Source organism: Convolutriloba macropyga, chromosome 2 (assembly GCF_964194025.1).
Source record: "Convolutriloba macropyga chromosome 2, txConMacr16.3, whole genome shotgun sequence".
In the NCBI taxonomy this organism is placed as follows: domain Eukaryota; kingdom Metazoa; phylum Xenacoelomorpha; order Acoela; family Convolutidae; genus Convolutriloba; species Convolutriloba macropyga.
The window spans coordinates 49,425,405-49,446,222 of NC_134469.1; the positions used below are offsets into that span (position 1 = coordinate 49,425,405).

Consider the following 20,818-nt stretch of genomic DNA (forward strand, 5'->3'; position numbering starts at 1 on the left):
CCAAATAGATCCAAGAGAATTGTGGAAAACTCTTCAAACTGAAAAGTAATCACAGTTCGCTATATTTAAATTAGTTAATAAAATCAGAAGTTTGTAATTTTTTTTCAGATTTTTTTAGTTTGAGAACGTAAGCAATTTCTTCAGAAAATTATTCGACACTTCCCCTTATCAAAAGGTTGCTATAACTTATGACATTAAGATGGTCGCCAAACTATACACTCAGCATTTGGCGCAGAAAATCACTAAATAATTAGCTTCAATTTGCGACATTTTAAAGTCTCTCAATTAAATCTGCTTTAGATTTGACCGCAAGCTTTCCTTTCCTTTATTCCCGTTTTGAAGATAATTGTTTTCCTTTAACTTCATTATTCAAGTGCTGGTTTAGTCGCAATTGGACATAAAGTTGTCTACTTCTGCTTTATTTTTGCTTCTAACAATACTTTAGTTTTCTATTTGTCACAATGTTGGAACTTTCTGTGTTTGGACAGAGACTCACCCGCGTCTTTTTGTGAAGCTATATGAATATTGCTTCATATGAAACCAAAACGCATTAGTTTGTTCAAATATGCTCATGAAAAAAATTGTTTTTGGTGGAGGGACATACAAATGACGATAATTGCACTCAAATCGAACTACTGATTTGAAATGAAATTCACAACGAACAAAGAGAATGTTGGAAGCTTCAGATCAAAGTGTGACATTATTCCCAATCAAAAGTACGATCATCAGCTATTACCATCTTAGAAAAATACGTTGAAACACGATTGGTTTTCAGTTAAGCTGTAGGTAGAAACAAGGTAGGGATTAAATAAAGGACAGCTCAAAGCAATAACGGGCAAAATGAAACGAAAAGTCTTGTGTGAAGTTCGAGTCCATTTCTTTTCATTCAATCAGAGATTTTGAAAATTAATCCTCACTTCAAAAATCAAAGCCAAAAGGGATAACTTCACCCAATTAATATTATGTAGGTTTTACGACTTTATCAGCAATATCAGCAAATCATAAAACCAGAAATTAGGACTATAAATTCAGAAATATTTCACGGTGATCAGTTTCGCCAGTCCGAATGGTTGTCTTGAATTGCAACAATAAACATCCACTCCCCCCTTAAATAGCTCGAAACTGAAGCCACTGTAACCAATTTTTGGCATTAGTTGGACAAATTTAGGAAGCAACTTTCTTAGCGACATTGGCTCGGCAAACAAAAATTAATTTTCACGCAAATTCAGTCACCGAGGAGTCTATATTTTGCGGGAGTCTATTACTTTGAAATATTCACAGGTTAAAAAGAAGTGCTAATCTTACACAAGTGAAAATCCAATTATGCTTATAGTGCTAACTTCTTAGAACCAAAATTATCATTTTTTCGAGAATTAATGACTGGGGGATTACGTAGCAAATCATAATGAGAGTCGTGAATATTCAAAAAAAAAACTATAAACTTCTTCCGACAGTTTACATTGCTTTGAGTGAAAAGTAGAGAACTCAAGCCAAAATTTCAATAGGGTTAAATTTGATAGCTATTTCTTAAGTTGTACTTATGAAACAATAAAGAAACCATTTTGAAAAGCTAATTGAAATTCATTAGTTTATACTGTCATCAGTTGATTCCGCATTAAATTTAAAACGGATTTTACTATTTTTGAGAAGTTAAAAAATTGAAAACATAAACCGACCAACCTCGGACGAATTCCTCTCGAACGACTGGCGAGGCAAACAATTTCAAACTATTGAGGGGTTGGAACCCCAGACCTCTCGGGAAAGAACCACTGACATTCACCTCTACACTACACGGGCAATGTACTAAAATCGCTCACAATCGGTTTTATTTTAGCAACAGGCTTGAAATCTAAATGGACGCGATTCAACTCACTCAAAAGATCAAAAAGTCAAGCGTAAAAAGGTCACTAAAAGTGAAATTAAAAAAAATCTAGAAGAAAACCAACACGCAAAAATCGTGCAAACAAGACACGCATGTTCGCAATAATTGCTTTAAACTTCGTTCGAGAGCAAATAATCATTAAATATTTTTTTTAGTTTTGAGAAAACTAGACTCAAAAAATGGAGGCAAAATTTAATCTAAAAAAACCCGAAAAAAATATACACGATTAAGAGCGGTGTGATCCAAAGCAAAAAGCAAAAAACAATTAAGAACGAGCGATCCAATGCAAGTGTTCTCAAAAAAGCGCATGAGCCTGTCAAGTTGGGACAAAAATCAGTTCGCGCACATTTAGCGGAATCAAAATTCTTTAAAAAAGACATGCAGTAACCGAACAACCATCAAAAACTTCTCTGAATTCCTATAAGGATATGGTCACCTAAATTTGATTGCAAATTTGAATAAATGAAAGTGACTCGAAAACATCAGCATTAGACTATTATCATTCCCAGTGGGCTTTCAAGATAGTAAAAAACTCCCTGAGTGCAGAAAAATGTTACTTGCTCTACGGTGGAACACCTCGTCAAATGTGCTGACCAAAATTGAAGAGATTTCATCGATTAAACAAAACTTAAAAAAATGTGCATGGGCTCAGTATGAACCAATAGCTACACTTTCAATGCGAGAAATTCACTAACGACATCTGGTTTAGTGCAGTTGATAATTGAGACGCAAACATTCAAACATGCGATGCAAAAAAATTTCAGCCCTCGAAAGTAGTCTTCAATTTTTTTGTATTATAAAGATTGCCAGTTTCATCATACTATGTGTGAAGCTTAGAAGTAACAGCTTAAGATTTTTACCTTTGATTATATAGACACAGAAAATTTCAAGAATTATCACATCTGTTTTATATGGAGCCTGATTTCTAAAAACGATCTGCTTAAATCTATTTTTAATTTGATTACCAAGTTCCAATAATGGCATAATTTAAAAACCATCTCTTTTCAAGATTTTCGTTCATTTTTTCAAAGAAAGTTACTCTAAATGCACGTCATTCAATTCTCACAATATCAAAAAGTCAAGCGTGAAAAAGAAAGCTCAATAAAAAGCGAAATGAAAAGAAAGTGAAATCTAGGAGAAAACCGTCAAACAAAAATCGTGCATGAAAAAGACACACACACACGTCTACGATAATTGCTTCAAATTCGTAAGAGAGCAATAAACAATTACAGAATTCTTTTAGTTTTAAGAAAGTGAAATCAAATGAAAATGAAATCTAGAAGAAAACCGTCATGCAAAAATCGTTCATAAAAATACTCACAAAAGTCTAAAATAATTGCTTCAAACTTCGTTACAGAGCAAACAACCTTTAAATAAATTTTGAATTTTTCAGAAACGAGCCTCAAAAAGGGAAGGCAAAAAGGGGAGAAAACATGCAAAAAACTGAAAGCGACTTACAGAGGTGAAGTTCTGATAAAAATCAGTCCGGAAACAATTAGCGAAATAAACATTCTTTAAACGAGACAAACAGTAACCAAATAAAATCAAAAACTTAACAGTTCTTATAAGGATATGGTGACCTAATTTTTTCGCAAAATTAAATAATTGTAAGTGACCCGAAAACATCGGCATTAGACTATTATCAATCCCAGTGTGCTGTCGGGATAGTAACGATCTCCCTGAGTGTGCAAAATTGATATATGCTCTACGATGCAACACCTCGTCAAATGTGCTGGACAAAGTTTAAGGGAGATTTCACGGGTTAAAAAATATTTAAAAAACATTTGTGCATGGGCTCAGTATGAAACAATAGTTAAACTTTCAATGCGAGAAATTCTAACAAACAACAAAAATTTTGTTAGATGCGAAAATCGCTGTACAGTTCGTACAGCTTCACCAAACTGGTTTAGTGCAGTTGATAATTGCAACGCAATCATTCAAACATTTGAGGCGTAAAAAGTTTTATTTCCAATTACAGCCCTCGAAAATGATTTTTTCCCATTTTTTGTATTATAAAAATTAATTTTGCAATTTTAACTCGCAATTAATCAAGAGTATTTTCGGTTTCATCATTCTATGTGCAAAGCTCAAAAAAGTTACAGTTTACAATTTATCCTTGATTACCTGAACACAATGATTTCTCAAGAAATATTACCCATCTATTCTTGGGGCCTGAGTTTTAATAATGGTATAATTGAAAAACAATCTCTTAGAAGCGGCATCTTCTTACTTTCTGATCCGATAACTTTGCTTATTTCGTTGACATTTCTTGCAAAATGATGCTCGAATAGACAAAATGTACTCATTTAGGCTGGTCAATACTCTAATAGCTTGCCATTTCTATTCAGCCGTGTCTACTCTTCGGAGCTTTTCCAGGATCTTCTCTAAAATTTTGTGATATAATTTAAGCCTTTTAAGGTCTTCTTGTTTGAGTTATGAAGAAACCTCGCCCAATGACATACCCAGCACATGAAAACAAATTTTGAGCAATAATCGGGAAATTTCACCCCAGCAGCCTTCAAAAAATAAATTAGGCAAACTAAATGGGGACACAGTTCAAAGGCAAATCTTAAGGCTACGCGCCGCGGTCACAATTTTTAACATTGCTTTAATTTTTACGGATGTTTAGTGGACATTGTCAACTAGACGATCGAAGACAAATGCCATAGTCTCAGCACTACTAAATTAATTAAAACGCGTTTCGAACAAAAAATAACAACCAGCAGCTTCCATTCGTTCAGAAGTCTTAACCGCATTGACATACGAGTCTTAGTCGGGTTTCAAAACAGTATCACCTAAAGTGTCATTTTAACTCAAACAATGCACCTCATCATTGTGTATCAATTATTTATCTCAGGCACTATTGGTGCACATTGAGAAGCTGGAGAAGCGTGAATAATTAATGAATTTTTTTCCATCTATACAATCGCATGAAGGAAAAGGCTTTGCATATTTAATCATCGATTGACAATACTGCAATTTTGCTCACGGACTTGAGCTGTTCTATGACTGTAAAATAGGCATTGTTTATTTGGAAAGGCCTCTCAAAAAATATAAATAACTTAAGATATATTTACAGTGATCAAATAGTGACGATGGAATACAATTATCTCAGCAGAAAATTCCCTGCAAAACCCCCAAGGTTAAAACATTAGCACAGTTGCATTTTATCTTAAAATTACGTCAAATGTTCTGTCTCAGTAACCACCACCCACATTCACTTCATTAAGACACTTTTTTCGACTACCCCTTCCCCTCCCCTTCCCCACGGTCTAATGAAAAATGTCTCTGCAACCCTGCCCCCAGGGCTCCTTTGACAAGGCTTCAACAGTCTTGAGTGGGAAGCGCAATCTAATAAACGATAAGCGAAGACCTCCTGACGCAAATTGGCCCAATGGCGGGGGGAAATTTGGCCTGAAAAAATTTACGTCAAACGATCCCCGGTGCCCTCGAAGGGCTAAAAAGGCACCTGAATAGTGGTCTGAAATGGCCCAGAGGAATTTTGATAGAGATGGTTTGTCAATAATGCGCAATCAGTAACAGTCTGAGTGGAACGCAGTGAGAGTGCCTCGAACTGATTCTATGCCAAGATTGGGTGGATAAAGACACCATATATCACACTTTTGAGGTTTACAGTGAATTGAACCCTGTGCAAATATTTATAGACCCTACGCTGCTCCGTCAAAGAGGGGGGAATTAGGAGGATCCCACGTTTAATCAAAGTTAGCCACCAATTCAAATTAATTTCAACTAAAACACCAGACTGATAAATCTGGTTTCAAATAAATTTGAACTCTTTCAAGTTATTAGCACAGATAGTCTAATGAAAAACATAGGTAGATATAAGAGGCTTTTATGAAAAGTTTTCACCTCAACACAAGCGGCTGATAGACATACAGGCATAATAATACTTTGAGTGACCAAACTACAAATGGGCAAATTAGTTTCAACTCTGTCAGAGACCAAACTCAAACCCTACAAGGATATAAAATAATCTTTATCCTCTCATTGTTTATACTCCTTCGCACCTTGGCCCACTAAGCCGAAAACACCAATACCACAATCATTTCTTCACATAATACACAAAACGTGACAAAAAACTTAGGTAGTAAAAATTAACCTTCATCTGTTACGAAAAAGACAGCGATCAAGTCCCATTATCAACAAGGTTGCTTGAACTTCGGGAACAAATGCAATCTTTGAAAAAAAAAATGAAAAAAGAATTCTTTACAAAATGAGTTTAAATTAAAACTGAGGTTTCTCTTTTAAAAATTCATTTTGCAGTTTGGCAAATTTAATTCTTCTTCATTGTAATCATTCATCGTTGACGACTGTTGCTACATTATTTTGCATGATCAAATTGATATTGATTGAGCGCATGAAATTATGATTGAACACTTTTCTCATAATTTGGCACAATTTGGACATGTTTGAGACATTTTTGGCAGGTCATGTCAAAGCACATATCTTGATTGATAGTGTGTAAGAGTAGCCAACACCACCACCAGATCCTCTACCGTGAATAGACCCTATCTGTTTCAATTTACCACCCCCAATATGACTCAGCTGGCTCTAAATTAATACCTTCACAAACAACCCACCCCACTCAACTTACACTGGCTCAGCTACCTGCAGTTAAAAACACGTGATTTAAAATTAACTTCTCAATTAGTTCCACTTGGAAAAACAAGTTGATCAAAATTGACCCATAAATTTATATAAGTTGACACCGAAAACACTTGCCCATTTATATTGTCTCCAGGCATTCTTTCGTATGCACCAGTATAAATAGATTTGAATAGGCAGCAGCAGCAGCGATTGTATCAATTTGTGGATTGCGCACCTTGGTATTCTTACCGCTTGAGAAATAAATCACAAGGCTTATTTGGAAAACTTAGCCAATAATAATAAATAGTTAAGCCCAGGAGTTTAGTCAGAAAAAAACTTACGGAAACAATTTTTTTCCAGCCCAGCCTCGCTTTGCAAACATATGTCAATAGCATACGCTAATATTACGAGCGCAAAAAGTGATATTTTTGAATGACGGAAGCAGTAGTGTAGAAAATTTACACAGATTCATAAAAAAACTAGAACAGTCAGAGAATTGCCATCAAGAGAATATCAAACAATGAGATCTACAGATTTCAAATTATCAGCTGATACCTCATTCAAACTCACAGTTTCTGCTTAAGTTTTCGCTTTCCAGAAAAGGATGAAAAAGTTAAACTGCACGTATTATCAATATTAAAATCAAGCAAATTCGATAAAAGATAATTTTTAAAAATCAGTAATTTCTCAAAGGCAACACTTGAGCTCATAAGATAATGAATGAGGACTTGATTCTCCCAAAAGCCCGAGTTCACTAAAAAAATAAAAAAAACCTAAATATGAACTAAAGATAGATGTAAATCTTCCATTCTTTTATTACATATTTTTTAAACAAACATATTTTTGAGCAACTTACACGTTAAACTGATCCAATTAAGCCTTTAAAATTCGACCTTGCTTTAAGGTTCCTTTAAGTGCTATTTATACAGTGCCATCAGTTTGAAAAAAAGCTCAGATGCAATCCAAACAACTTAAAAATTTCAGACATACATTCAAAAATTTGAGCAGAGTGAAATGGAACAAATCTGAAAAATGCATTTGAAGTCCAGCTTCTCCTGATACAAAATTTGTTGCTTCTTTAGAAATAATTGTTATGATCTTCTAGTTGAGACTTTTAGGATTTTATCTTTTTTCACACGAAAAACGCTATATTGTTTGTTTTCTTAAACAAAATACCTACCTACTGTTTTCAAATGTCAAGTTAAGCAGAACACATACGTTTCGAAATACACTCGTTTCATAAACGCGAGAAACAAAATTCATTTCAAAAATAATTAGCAAAAAATTACATATCAGCAACGAAAACCAACAAATCAGGTTGAGACATTTTGTCTCTCTGCGCATTAGTAAGATTTATCCAAAAAATTAATTTTGTTTGACGTAAAAAACAAAGTTAATCTTTATCTCACATTGTTCTTTGTTTCAAAATTCCAAAGTTTTTAATTCTATGCAATAACGGTAGAGGCCAATTCATCTTTCGATAAAATGGATAAATTGACGTATGCCCATTTGTTACGGTAACGTGGCTTTAATCAAAATTCATTCCACGGATAATTCGAAACAAATTAGTTTCTTATAAGCTCAACTTAGCATAGCAAATTTTCCAACTTTATGTCTGAAACTAGTCCCCATTTTGAAGCCCTGATTTACTGTCCATACAATACTTCTCCATCATATGATTACAAGCACACGCATAAAATAGGAAGCATTTATCCCTTTACTTCTATCCGTAGTTAGAGAAACACTAGATAAAAACCAGAGATTAAAGATAGACATGCAAAACACATTTCGGACAAAAACGTATCCAGCAGATTGACGGAATAGCGGCGATATAGATTTGCGTGCCGTAAAATGCAGATAGAGTTGAAAAAGTTGAAAAAGTCATAGGCCCCTCTTAAACAATTATGGGAACTTTCAGTGGTGAATTCGCATGGCTTGTTCAACTTAACTTTAAGCAAACTCAAAACAAATGTAAGTTTTTTAAGTACCGAAATCATTTTTACTGAGTGATGTCAGTCACACATGATCAAATTCTAGTCGTGACAGGTGGGGAAATTTAATTCAGAGGGGTTGTATTCAAAAGGAATTTTTTGGTTGCAAAATCTTTTGACAATGGAGGGGTTTGAACCCGTGCTCTTCCCTACCACATTCAGATAGCTTAACCACTCAGCGATACCACCTTCAAATACGCCGATTTAGATCACGCAAAAAGCAAGAAACCCAGCGTGAAAAAATCACTCAAGTCAAGCGCAAGTCTGTTCTAGAACAAATGTAATACAAAAAATTACCGGCAGACGAAGAAACAAACACAGAAGGACAAGACCTGCTTAAAAGCCAAAAGATTTTCAATGACCGACAAAAAATTCAGACCAATAAATCGAATTTTTTCTTTTAAAAATGTTTTCTCACTCTACTTTTAAGTGAGAGTGAGAAATTAATGCTGCAAAACCCCTCGCATGTTTGCTCCACTTCCAGTTTGGGCGGGACCAAAATAATCACTTTAATTTGACTTCAAAAATCATAAAAATATGTGAACTTGCAGCTATTGTAAACGCCTGACAATATAGAGTCAGTGACATTAACCATTACTCTGCACTAGGCCACAATCACTTTTATTTTAACAACAGACTTACTTTCTGAATGCATGCAATTCAAATCACTAAAAAAATTTGAAAAATCCGGCAACAAAAACTCACCCCAGAAGTGAAATAGACAAAATGTTCTATGAAAAAAGGCCAAGCAAACATTTTGCTTCAGACACATACGTCTTTTTATATCAAAAGAAGATGAACTTTCATTGGTCAAAAAAAATCAAGGAAGTTTCAATGTTGAGAAAAATAATTTGGTAAGATTCCACTTTATACTTAACAAAAAGATGCCACCATAATCTTGAGCAGATGCTGGAAAATGGCCACAGTATTGAAAAATTAATGAAATTATGAAAATTAAGACTTGCGGCCTAAAAATTTGCATTGTTCGAAAGACTGCTTAGGGCTGTATTATGATTGTTGGTTTATCTAGTCAATTAATTTTTTTTACTGTTCTGAATTCAACTTACGTCATCGCCTGAAAATGTTCAGAAGTCATATGGGTCTCAAGTGTATATAACATAACCACCTAATATCACTCAAATTGTTGCGATTGACTGGCGGGGCTCAATTGTTTTATAGCCTACTTCAGTAAGGGTTTCGACAATAAGTCTACAAAAAAGAGGATTCAAATGAGCGCATTACTAAAGTAACGGTTAATAAAGATTGGAAGTACTATTATCCAGAGTAAAAAAAATTGCAACCGACTTTAGCGCCCTTTTCGAGTGGCCTTTAGCAAAACACAAAACTCAAGGACATAAAAGTCACCCGAAAAGTTAATAAGCGTTAAGAAAACATTTTGCTTGAAAAGACACATGACGAAAAAAAGAGCTTCAAGTGGTTTGCGAAATTAAGTTGCAAAACGATCAAAATGACCGAAAATTCTGTATATCAAATATCTAAGATAGCAAAAAAAGTCAAGAAAATTTGGTTCACTCAGCTACTGCTTTTCGGCTGTTTTCGGCTGTTAATACTAAATATTCTCAAATTGAATTACAACAAGTCTGCTAAAGTTGAATAGCAATATTAATTACATTTCCTAAGTTTTCATATCCTGTATCCTGTCCTAGCATGCAGGGGCAAAAATGAGGAATTTTCATTCCAGAAAAACTATGACAAGAAAAGAACAATTGACAAGAGCTACATAATACTTGAGTATAGTAAATAAACCCCATGAAAAAGTTTGATTCTAATAGCAAATAAACCCCAATGTTCCAGGTTAACATTGAAGTTCAGACCTGATAATTTGTTCCATATCAAATTGTGATAGTTTCATATCAGTTGCCAGGACCTGATATGATATGACCATGGCCTGCGAAGGATGGTCAAATGCCGAGCTCTTTAAAGTCAAGTGGTGTATTATTTCCAAGGAGGCCTTTTTCCTTTGCTTTTTCCTATCTAGAAATGAGCGGCTCCTCCGTGAGATTTATTTCCAAAACCAAATATCCAATTAGAATTGCATTAAAACCAAGGGGCCACAATCAATGCTTTAATGCTTTTTGTTAATGCGTAATTCATAATGGAGTGAGCATCAGTTCAAACAAATTAAAGCATGCAAAGTACAGACCTTAAAGAATGAGAAAGTAGGGTCGTGGTCTTCTGGGATGCTGACCGAGAAAGGGGGCTGGAACACAGGTGCATTGTCATTCTCGTCCACGATTGTGATGAAGACGTTGGCAAAACTTGTCCTCTGTTCCTCCTCATCGGAGGGCAAGTCGTGTGCCATCACAACCACACCAATGTCCTTCACAACTTCATAGTCCACCTCTCTGTTCAATTTCAAGGTTCCCAGCACTTCGTCAATCGTTATGTAATCTGGTGGACTCAAGTCGAATATTTTGTAGCGTACTTCTCCATTGCTGCCTGCGTCACTGTCAGTTGCTGTCACTTTTCCGATGACGGATCCAATTTTGGAGTTCTCTTTGAGAACTAGTTGAACGCCCTGATGATCAAACACAGGACTGTTATCGTTCTTATCCTTCACCCTCACATTCACGCTCTGATCAGCGTAGTAATTGGGATTCCCATCGTGAAGTGCAGACTTTGTGTTGATTGCTCGCACTGTGAAATCGTAGGAGTCTTGTTTCTCTCGATCGATTCGGCCAGATGTATAAATGTCACCCGACACAGGGTCAATACAAAGGTCTGTTAGACAACCGGCGAGGATAATGTATCTAAACATTGCAAACAAAATGTTGTGTAAAACAGTTTTGTCTCTTCTCATTATGAGCTCTCAACAATGAAGTAATAAGGAAATGGGCGGAATTTTTAGGCAATTATGTAAACGTTATTTAGAGTAGATGAAAAGCAGACTCCGGAAGGCAAATGCAACAAAAATAAACTAAACAGACACTTTGATCTGCTTTTGTTAACGATTTGCAACGTGTCACAAACGAAATTCTTCCAACGTAAGAATTCTGTAAATCTGATAATCTGTAAATAACATGCTACATTGTTAAATGCAACCAAACTAGAAAGCTAATTGACAAGCGGCAGCTAATCAACCTGTTAGACTTTGATTTGCAAAATATAATGGGGAGAAATTGTAAAGTGTTTAGTTATGACTAAAAATAATAACTGCAGGCTGAAATAACAAGGGAATAAAGCATAACGGTAGTTAACTGCAAAAACAACAAACAACCTAGATGAAACAGAAAATGTTGCCAAACTCAATCGACTGATGTGAACTGAGAACACGTGAAGAAATAAAAAAGACGAGAGCGGCGATGAAAATTAGTAGCAGTAATAACAGTAGCAAGTAGGCAATAAAAAGTGGAGCAGCCTCCAGGAAAAGACTTTGTGGCTGGGTGGGGTGGTTTTTGCATAAACAAACAGAAAACAGTTGAAATGATGGAAAAGGGAGGGGGCACAGGAAGGCAAATAATTAACAGGGCCGACTATTGTGAAGCACCCACTAACACAGGGCAAATTTACACAACACTTCTTAGATAGTTACTGCTCCTGTCTTAAGATAGATTCACAAGTCTAATTTATATCGCGCAATTATTGCATGTAATATTTCCGCCAACTTTAAAAACACTTAACCTGATGTTTCAGGAAGAATATAGCTAATTATGGCCCTGAAAAGGGGATTGGAAATCAGAAAACGGGGGAAATGAGTAATTTCGCGTGATTATTTATGCTAAAGCGGCGAAAGGGAACGGCGTTCTAAAAGGTTCTGAAACACAATAAAACTGAGGGGGGAAAAGGGTAAATGGGACAAAGAGTTATTGTTCAAGTTGGGAGAACAATGAACTAGATATCAATGGCCCAGTATTTATAACATTCCTTTTTATCAGGCGGCAAATTTAAATTACCCAATTTTATTATCTAATTTAGAGGAAATAGGATTTTTCAGTAGGGTTAAGCAATTGAATAACAACCTTAGCTAGTTTAGACGACTTTGTAACTTATAAACTTGTAAACGTATATACAGTCTATCTTTATCTGCTGGATTGTATGTGATAAAAGAGGTGCGTGATTGAATTTATGTGAAAATGAGATCGGAGTGAAATAAGACCGAGGGGGATTATAGTCAACAATTTTTCACTCAAGGGCCATTTCAGATGCGAATGAAGTTAGCATCGCTGCCTGCCTTTCTGCATGTAAGCGGGTTACAGGGGGCACAAAACAACAACAATAACAATAGGAGACAGGGGTAGAAATCAGGCCTAATGGAGACAAAGCTAGGAGTGAAAAATTTTGAAAATGATGAACGAAAGAGCATCAATAGGAGGGGAAGAAAAGCGGAGAGAGTAAGGAAAAGAATGGAAAGTAAGCGAGAAGAACGGCATAGAATAAAGGACTGGGAAAATATTGGGGGAAAGATTAGATCGATCCAGTGTGGTAGAGAATAGACGAAAGGGGAAAGGGATAGAAAGAAAGTAGGTAGAAGTGAAGAGAATAACGGTTGGCTACTTTTAACTTAATCCCAGCCACTGGTATAGCTACCAAAACCTCCTCCTCCTCCTACTTTACTATCCTACTCGTGGACTTATTCGCTATCTATCGCTCTCACTCTCGCTTTAACAAGCCAGGTAGAAATTTGGCTGTTGTTTTGGTGGTAACACAGAATCCAAATAGAGCCACAGGAATGAATAAGTTATCCGTGTGGTGTCTGTAGGGGACTACCTTGCATTTTCAATCACATCACAAACAGATATGGAAGAGGAAAGAGCAGCCGCACCAGTCAGCTGAGAGGAAAACAGCTCTAGTTTATTAAAATATCACACCACCTCACTTAGAGGACAAGCACTGCAGAAAAACGGGAAAAAGAGAAGAGAATAATAAAGCTACGGGATCATCGCCAATATGGCAAAAAGTCAATACTATCCTTGCCTCCCTCTCCTCGTCACGTATCAACAAACCGAATCCCAATTAACATTGACCAATCTCTTAGACCGATTCTAATACTTATTTGTTGGTTTTTCGGTTTCTCAGATCGTATTGATTCCATGCTTTTTATTCGAAATTTAGCCAGGATTTAGCTATTGACACCCAGTTCGGAAAAAAAAACAAAGAGAACCCACTTTTCCATTAAAAAATATATTTTTTTTAACATAATTACCAATTTAATTAACTCGAAAAAGGTTTCAAAAATTAATTAATGTTGAGCTTTTTTTTTAAAACAAAAGTTCGGCTTTGTGAGAAAAACTATCTGGTGCTCTTGAGAGTAAACGAGTAGAATACGTCATTTGATGGATGGTAACATGGCTCCACAGTGGCTGTGCAAGTGTGTCTAATAAGCCTTAAATGTGTTTTATAAGCCTTGTTTAGACCCCTGCTTATAATGTACAAGAGTACACCACAAGGGCTACGCCATGGGAAATTTGTCCATGTCTAGCAGCAATAATAACACATCACACAGACAGGGAGGGAAAGACACACGCACACACACACGCAGCAGCCTCTAACCCTTCTAGTCTCTGCTAACACGCTCACATATTTATGGAAAAATAAGTGCGATGAAACATACAGACTCGTTATCTCAACAGTCTCATTTCTCCCAAAAATATGCAGAAAATGCCATTAGATAACTTTAACAATAAATGCCCTAACGGCTAAGTATCGGGTTGAATTTCAATTGGCCCTCGGCCCCCTCGGGCAAATATCAATCCAGATCAAAAATGGAAATGAGATGCACTAAAGGGCAACCTATGGAGTAGAGGGCTTAGTCATCTATCCATACTCCCTAAGTCCCCTTGGAAGCCCCGTGGCAAGGACAGGTATTCAATTTCTGAATAACAAGGACGCTCAAAATAGATGTGCTAAACACAAAAAAATAGTATGAGAGCAGAGCAAGCAATGTACATATGCTAACACCTTATGTGCTAATATTTACAAATAAACACAAACTGATATTTGTAATTATCAGAAATCCAGTGGAGCCTTCTGCTGTGAAGCTCGAACTTGCAGACAAATCACAAACGAAGAAAGTGAACATAATGACTCAGGTTTAAAAACTCACAAAACAGGCTGAAAATTATGAACAAGTTTTGCTACATCCAATTTATTCCTTAGTCACTCCAAGTGCGAGATGAAAAAGTCCCAAGTACGAGAAGAAAGTTATAACCAGACGCTGTTATTATAAAGACAGAGGAAACATGGAATGATGAAAGAGATATACTTTGATGATTAAAAGAGCTCTAATTTTGTTTTTATGGTTTATAAATCGTTTGAAGTGCTTATATGCCTTCAAAAAATTTCAATCAATCCATCTTTTATTATTCTGGTCCAGGTTGCAATTCGACTCAACTGAAGACTGTATTGTACAAGAAAACAGTTAATGCTTGAAGAGCGAATTACTAAATGCCAGAATATTCTACAGAGTTTAGTTGTAATACTTGTCCGGGAAATTTCAAAAAAAAAGAAATAACTTACACTGGTAAAGGGCAACCTCTCTAATATTTAGCATCTCACAATGCTTAAAATTTATTTTTTCCTTCAGAATCGAAAACTATACAGCGTAGATTGAAAAACAGAAAGACGGCCAAGCAACAGGTTAATTCCGGATTGAAACCATATTCTTGACAATTACTCGAAATTGAAAAAATCCTTGCTTCAGAACGAGTAAAAACAATTTTCTCCCCTCTCGTTTCGTCACAGCTCAAATTTGATAGGAGATATCAACTGTTTTCTCACTTCTTTTCATGTTGTTAATATAAAATTTCATTTGATGACATTCATTCATTCATTTAATTTACCCATTAGAAATATTTTAATCCATATTTTTGCACCTCTTAAGTCACTGTAACGACTAACAATGAAATTTTAGTGTGGTATATTTATCAAAACAAAAATTTAAATGATTCGATTAAAAATTAATTTTTTCCCAGAAATGACAAAACTTACAAATCATTTGATAATGTTTCCCAGATGATAACCAGATCGTAATTTAATTGCACAGCCGCCATACTGGCCACATGAAGAGAAAAAATTAAAGGCAATCCCCTTTCGAAAAAAGTTACATTGCATTGAAACAAAGTAGAAAACATCCTTTCCTCAGACTCCGACATTCCATAATAGTATTTTTCCTAACAATGATAGCACAACTTTTTATTGCCTTTTTTGCATAAATACTATTCACAAAAGTGCGCCTTTTCTATGTATCATTCAATTGAAACAGTAGGAACCAATTGGCAATTAAAATAAATTACAAAAAATATGTCCTGGGCATTTTGCTAATCAAATTGCAAATTTGTCATGTTTGTATTCAACGGTTGATTCCAAGTAAAAAATGAATGAGGAAAAACACCATTCCAAAAAAAAACGTCAGACAAATTACTCATAAACTGCTGGCATTGTGCTGGCGTTCACTGTACTTAATTAAGCTATAGCCAGCTAGCTTCAAGGTGGGAGCAGAAAAGTAGAGGGCCGTCAAAGTGACCAAACAACTGAAAAAAAAACTCTTTACTTCAGAAAATAACACCTCACGAGTAGCTTCGGTGGAACATAAACTTTGAAAATAGTCAACCACAAAAAGAAAAGGCACGGTATCTTAACGGCCTCGAAGTTAACCTATGTATCACTTTGCTGAGAGCAATAATTCAAATTGGTTAGAAGGAAAAATATTCCAACAAACATCGCATAAAAGAGCAACAGGTAGCAAGCAATTACTGAACATTCGTCTGAGAGCAAATAATATACAAAACTTAACAAAAGAGGAACTCGTGATGATTTTCCCTTGTTTTAGGAAATTTGTTGAACTGACATAGTAAAGTAGATCAACATTTCTCTTCGCTACTCTGTTTGATTTTTCCAGAAATCTGATTGGAACATATTAATTTTGCTATTACAATTTATTTCTTGGTTAAAATGTATAACTTAGCAACCAAAAACTGAAAAAAATACTTTTTTTTCGGCAGCAATGAAAACTCGTAAAAAAGACAGAAATGGCACTTTGCATTTTTAAAGTCTGGGTTAGTTTCCTTTGGCTGCCGGCCCGTTCTTCACTTAATACGTTCACTTGTCTGCAAAAAAGAAATCATTCAAGACACTATTAGAGATTAAATTTTTGTAGCAGTCGCTGCTTTAGAAAAAACAGCAAAAATTTGAAAAAATGAAACGCATAAATTACAAATAAAGTGAAAAAATAGAAAAAAACAATTGTATATTCAATGTAAATGCAAGGTAGTCGAACCAATAACGGTTATGGGTAATTACAGAAGGCTATAACCATTTATTAAAAGAGCAGTGCAATTGATTGTCAAGTTCGATTCAGGCACTCATTTATAACAAATACAACTGTAAAATAAGATGGATTGTCGTCACAAACATCTGGCGGAATGAACAAAAATTTGGTTAAAAATAACGGCGCGTCCAAAAAGAATAAGTCAAAAATTGGAGCGCAGAGGAGTGAACACCTAGCCAGGTAAATAGTGAAATAAATTATGCGAGATAAAGCGTGAAACAATGCGTGTATTGTTTGTAAAATACTAAGTCAACACTCTTTTTATGCAATTTTTCCACCTGTCTGAGTCATTTTTGAGTTGGGATTGGAATCGAGAGACAGCCAAGTTGACAGCCAAGGGAAGAACAAACAACACAAACAGGAAAACAAGAGCAATAATAATAATGATTGTAATAGTAATAACAGAAAAACAATTACAATCACATTAACTCTACAATTTCCGCACCCCTTTCGACAGAAACGGATCAAGTGAGAAACACACACGTTGTCTGTGCTGTACTTAGGTTTATGTGTAGTAAGAGGGTGGAACAAATGATCACTAGCCGGAAAATAACTAAATAACCATTTCACAAACTAACTGTTGAATAGTTATCAAAATTTATAACTTTGCATTTTTATTACAATAACAAACACGCGCTTCAATCCGGAAATTTCCCAGTAACAACTAATCGGCCTTTGGGGACGGGAGAGAGAAAGGTAGAAGAAGAAGAAGAGAGAGGGGTAGAAAGGGCTGTTAAGTTTGGTCTTTGAAACGTGTTGTTTTTCTAAGGATAATACAAGCGGAAACTAAGCGATCACAAAAGCCGCTCTCTAAGAGTTGCAGTGTCGCTATAAATTAGGCTCAAGCCCTCTACCAACTCTGCGCAGACTATACACATACTCCGTACACTCATATAAGGCGGTAGCACTCTCAATCACCCACCATACTACCACCACCACCACCACCCAGAAAACAACAGAAAATATTCTAACAAATTTTATGGTCACTTAGGCACAACTTTAACTTTTCACTCTCTTCAATTCACTATAGCTGAAACCTTCGTCACTTTCACTTTTTGTCAACAACCGCTGCTAAACAAATCTTCTCGAATAAGTAGTCAACTTTGCCAAGAGTGTTTTGGGCAAAGAAAGCGGAACATGAGGTTTTAATTGCTTTAAATAATCTTTTGGCTTCAAATCAAAATCATAAACTGATATTTCGTCACAATTTGCCTCCGAAAACCGTCTGTAAAAAACCTGTGTCCAAATTTGAAACTGATTCCATAGAACGAATACATGTAAGACTAATATTTGGATTCGCTTAAGATTAGCAAAATTCACACCCCAGGTTGTACCCAACAAAACATTAAAACTCGAGGAAAAATAATGACCGCAAGTCAATAGGTTCGATATAAATTTCATTCTGCTAATGAGAGTTGCCTTTGATTAGAAACAGATAAAAGAGTAAATCTGCCAATTTCACAAGCATTACTTCTCCGCTTAGATAGCAATAGAGCATTGTAGTGGATAAGTTACATGTTTACACTTACAAAGTCAAGACTGTCCAGCCATATATCAAAACAACAACAACAAGTTAAGATATAAAGAGAGGAAAGGGGGAGGTTTATGACCATGCAGGTAGCTTAATAGGCCACATGTTTTCAATTGCAATGGTCACTGCATAATGGGGTGCTGCAGTTTGTTCAAACTACTTCACACTGAGGTGACATTCCACTTTAGATTCTCAAAAGTGTCCTTATACCTCCACCAAAACAATACCAGTGACAAACTGTTCCAAAACACAGGTAACAAACACTTGAATGAATCAACAATATTAAAATTCACTTCTATTTTTGATCTTTGAACGTTAATCCGGAATTCAGTAGATAAGCATATTGTTTCAAAGATGCGCAGACTAAAAAAATGATGAATAGTATTCATCGGCCTTCATTTAATACAGTTTGAAAGACGTGAGGTAATAAAGTCCTGAAGAAAAAAATACCCATCTGTCCAATTAAAAGGTAAAGTTATCCTTCCGTAGCCCAACTTTGTGAAAACCACTGTTCAGAATGAACACATTTTACCCAGTTAAGCAGTTATTATTGTAAAATTAACGCTTAAAACTTGGAACTTAGAACTTGGTTAATCCCGATGGTCTCACTTAATAATTAATCAAAACCTCTGCCACGAAGATCCCTTTTGGTGATCTTCCAGTTGAAGAGACGTACGAACAAGAAGAAAGTTACTTCAATTATATAATATCAGACAGAAACTTTAATTATTAGGAAGATTAATAGCAAAAATAGAGTTATAAATAAGATTGAGAAAGACCGCTTGTGCACATTCTGTATATGCTACAAGAGCTTCGAACAAAATCCGTCGTAGGAAAAGTATCATAATGGAATTGCTGTCGAAGATTCTTTTGATTCCTCGATCACATAGCAGTAGGCTGATGATTTATGGGCTTTTTTGGTGAACGTGTTTAAACTATTTTGAGAAAAAAACGAGCTAAAAATTTTTTACTTTTCTTTACTTTTAAAATTCTTTACTTTTCAACCAAATCAAGGACTGGGAATCCAAAAATCCATTTTCAATTTAAATTTTAAAACTACAATCACCAATAAACTACTCAATTTCTGCAGTAAAAGTGGTTTTTGCAGTAAGTTTCAAATGAAAAGTTTAGCCAAGTTTGTTTGTAGTTAATTGCAAAGCTTGATAAATTATGGAGTTGTAATTCATATTCATGTCTTTTCCTAATAGTACGCCAAAAATTGAGCTTTCTCCTCAAGATATTCCAGCAGATTCTGATTTTAGAAAAATTTTCAACCACATTTGACATATTTCTGTTATTTTTTTCACTTTTTGTCTATTGAAAGTCAAAATTGGCTCTTCGAAAGTTGATGTCCCTTTTAGCAGCTGTCGAATCGGCCATCAACTGGCAAAAATGACCTTGAATTTAAGAAATAAATGGACTTAAGAAGATATAATTTTCATAAATCGATCAATTTCGCCAGAATCTGTTTCGCAAGATGCCGCATCTTAAATATTAATTTTGTTTGACATTTGGGTAACGAGTTTTATTGCTTCGCTTCATTTTTCCATAACTTTTGTATTATCATGATTATTTGATTCTCCTCTCGTCACGTTTATCTGAATGAACCCAATTTTTGAGTTTTTTAGTTCTCGAACTTCAGAGCAATTTATTGTCACTTTTGATAACTGTTAATTAGTCTGGTAATTGGTCTCTTCATAGTACACATTTCTTTGAAAGACACGAGTACAAAAGGAAATGAAAAGGACAACGAAAAAGACTTTATAAAGGCGTCTTGAAAGGGTTCACAGAATGTGAGTCAAGGCCAGAGCCAAGTTTTGAAAGACTTAGTAAGCATATGTTGTAACATGTTGAAGAAGATCGCAAATTTGAAGGGTGACTGATAATGAATAATGCGTAGGCTTGCAGTGACGTATTTTCTTGATAAATACTGTTGCATTTAAAAATATTCAAAATTGTGTGATTAAATAAAAAAAACCAGTTGGTTGTTGTTGTTGTAGCTGTCGCACAGAGCTGTAATTTTCAGGACATTTTGGCGGGATGCCAGCGCTTATTGCCGTTTTTAACTGATACCTTAATTGCAACTTTATCATAATAAAAACAGATATATCAATAGTATTGTGACTGCCTATACATAACATGCTTGTGGTGCGGTGACCTTTCTGAATCTACGCCATGGTAAATGACATTCCGTCCCCGTGTTACGGGGGCCACGACGGGCAACGTCAACATCAGGGAAAGGGACAAGGAAGGCAGATTATTCTGGGCAGATGTGTGGTCGTGTTGGACTGGTGTCATTAAATACAGCCAGTTAGCTACATTTACTGGTCTTCCTCACAGGTAAATCACTTTCAGGTCCGCGGTGTTTTCACTGTAGCTGAAAATGTGGTTCACGTCAAGTGGCGCTACTTCACATTTGGGACAGCGGTTATCTTTAGAGATCCTACGCAAGAAAGGGGGCAGGGGCAGTATCCAGTTCTCAGTTGAGCTCGTAGGACACGTGCAACTCGTTGCAGCAT

The 20,818-nt window shown here is 35.6% G+C and overlaps 1 protein-coding gene across 2 annotated transcripts in view; it reads right to left on the reverse strand.

The window, feature by feature from the left end:
- Window positions 1–20,818, reverse strand: part of LOC142358731 (protocadherin-23-like) — a 239,014-nt gene that overhangs the window by 105,756 nt on the left and 112,440 nt on the right. For both annotated transcript variants that reach the window (XM_075410273.1, XM_075410274.1), the window contains one exon: window positions 10,646–11,252. In XM_075410273.1, coding sequence (XP_075266388.1) covers window positions 10,646–11,252 — 607 coding nt within the window. The remainder of the gene's footprint in view (window positions 1–10,645; window positions 11,253–20,818) is intronic.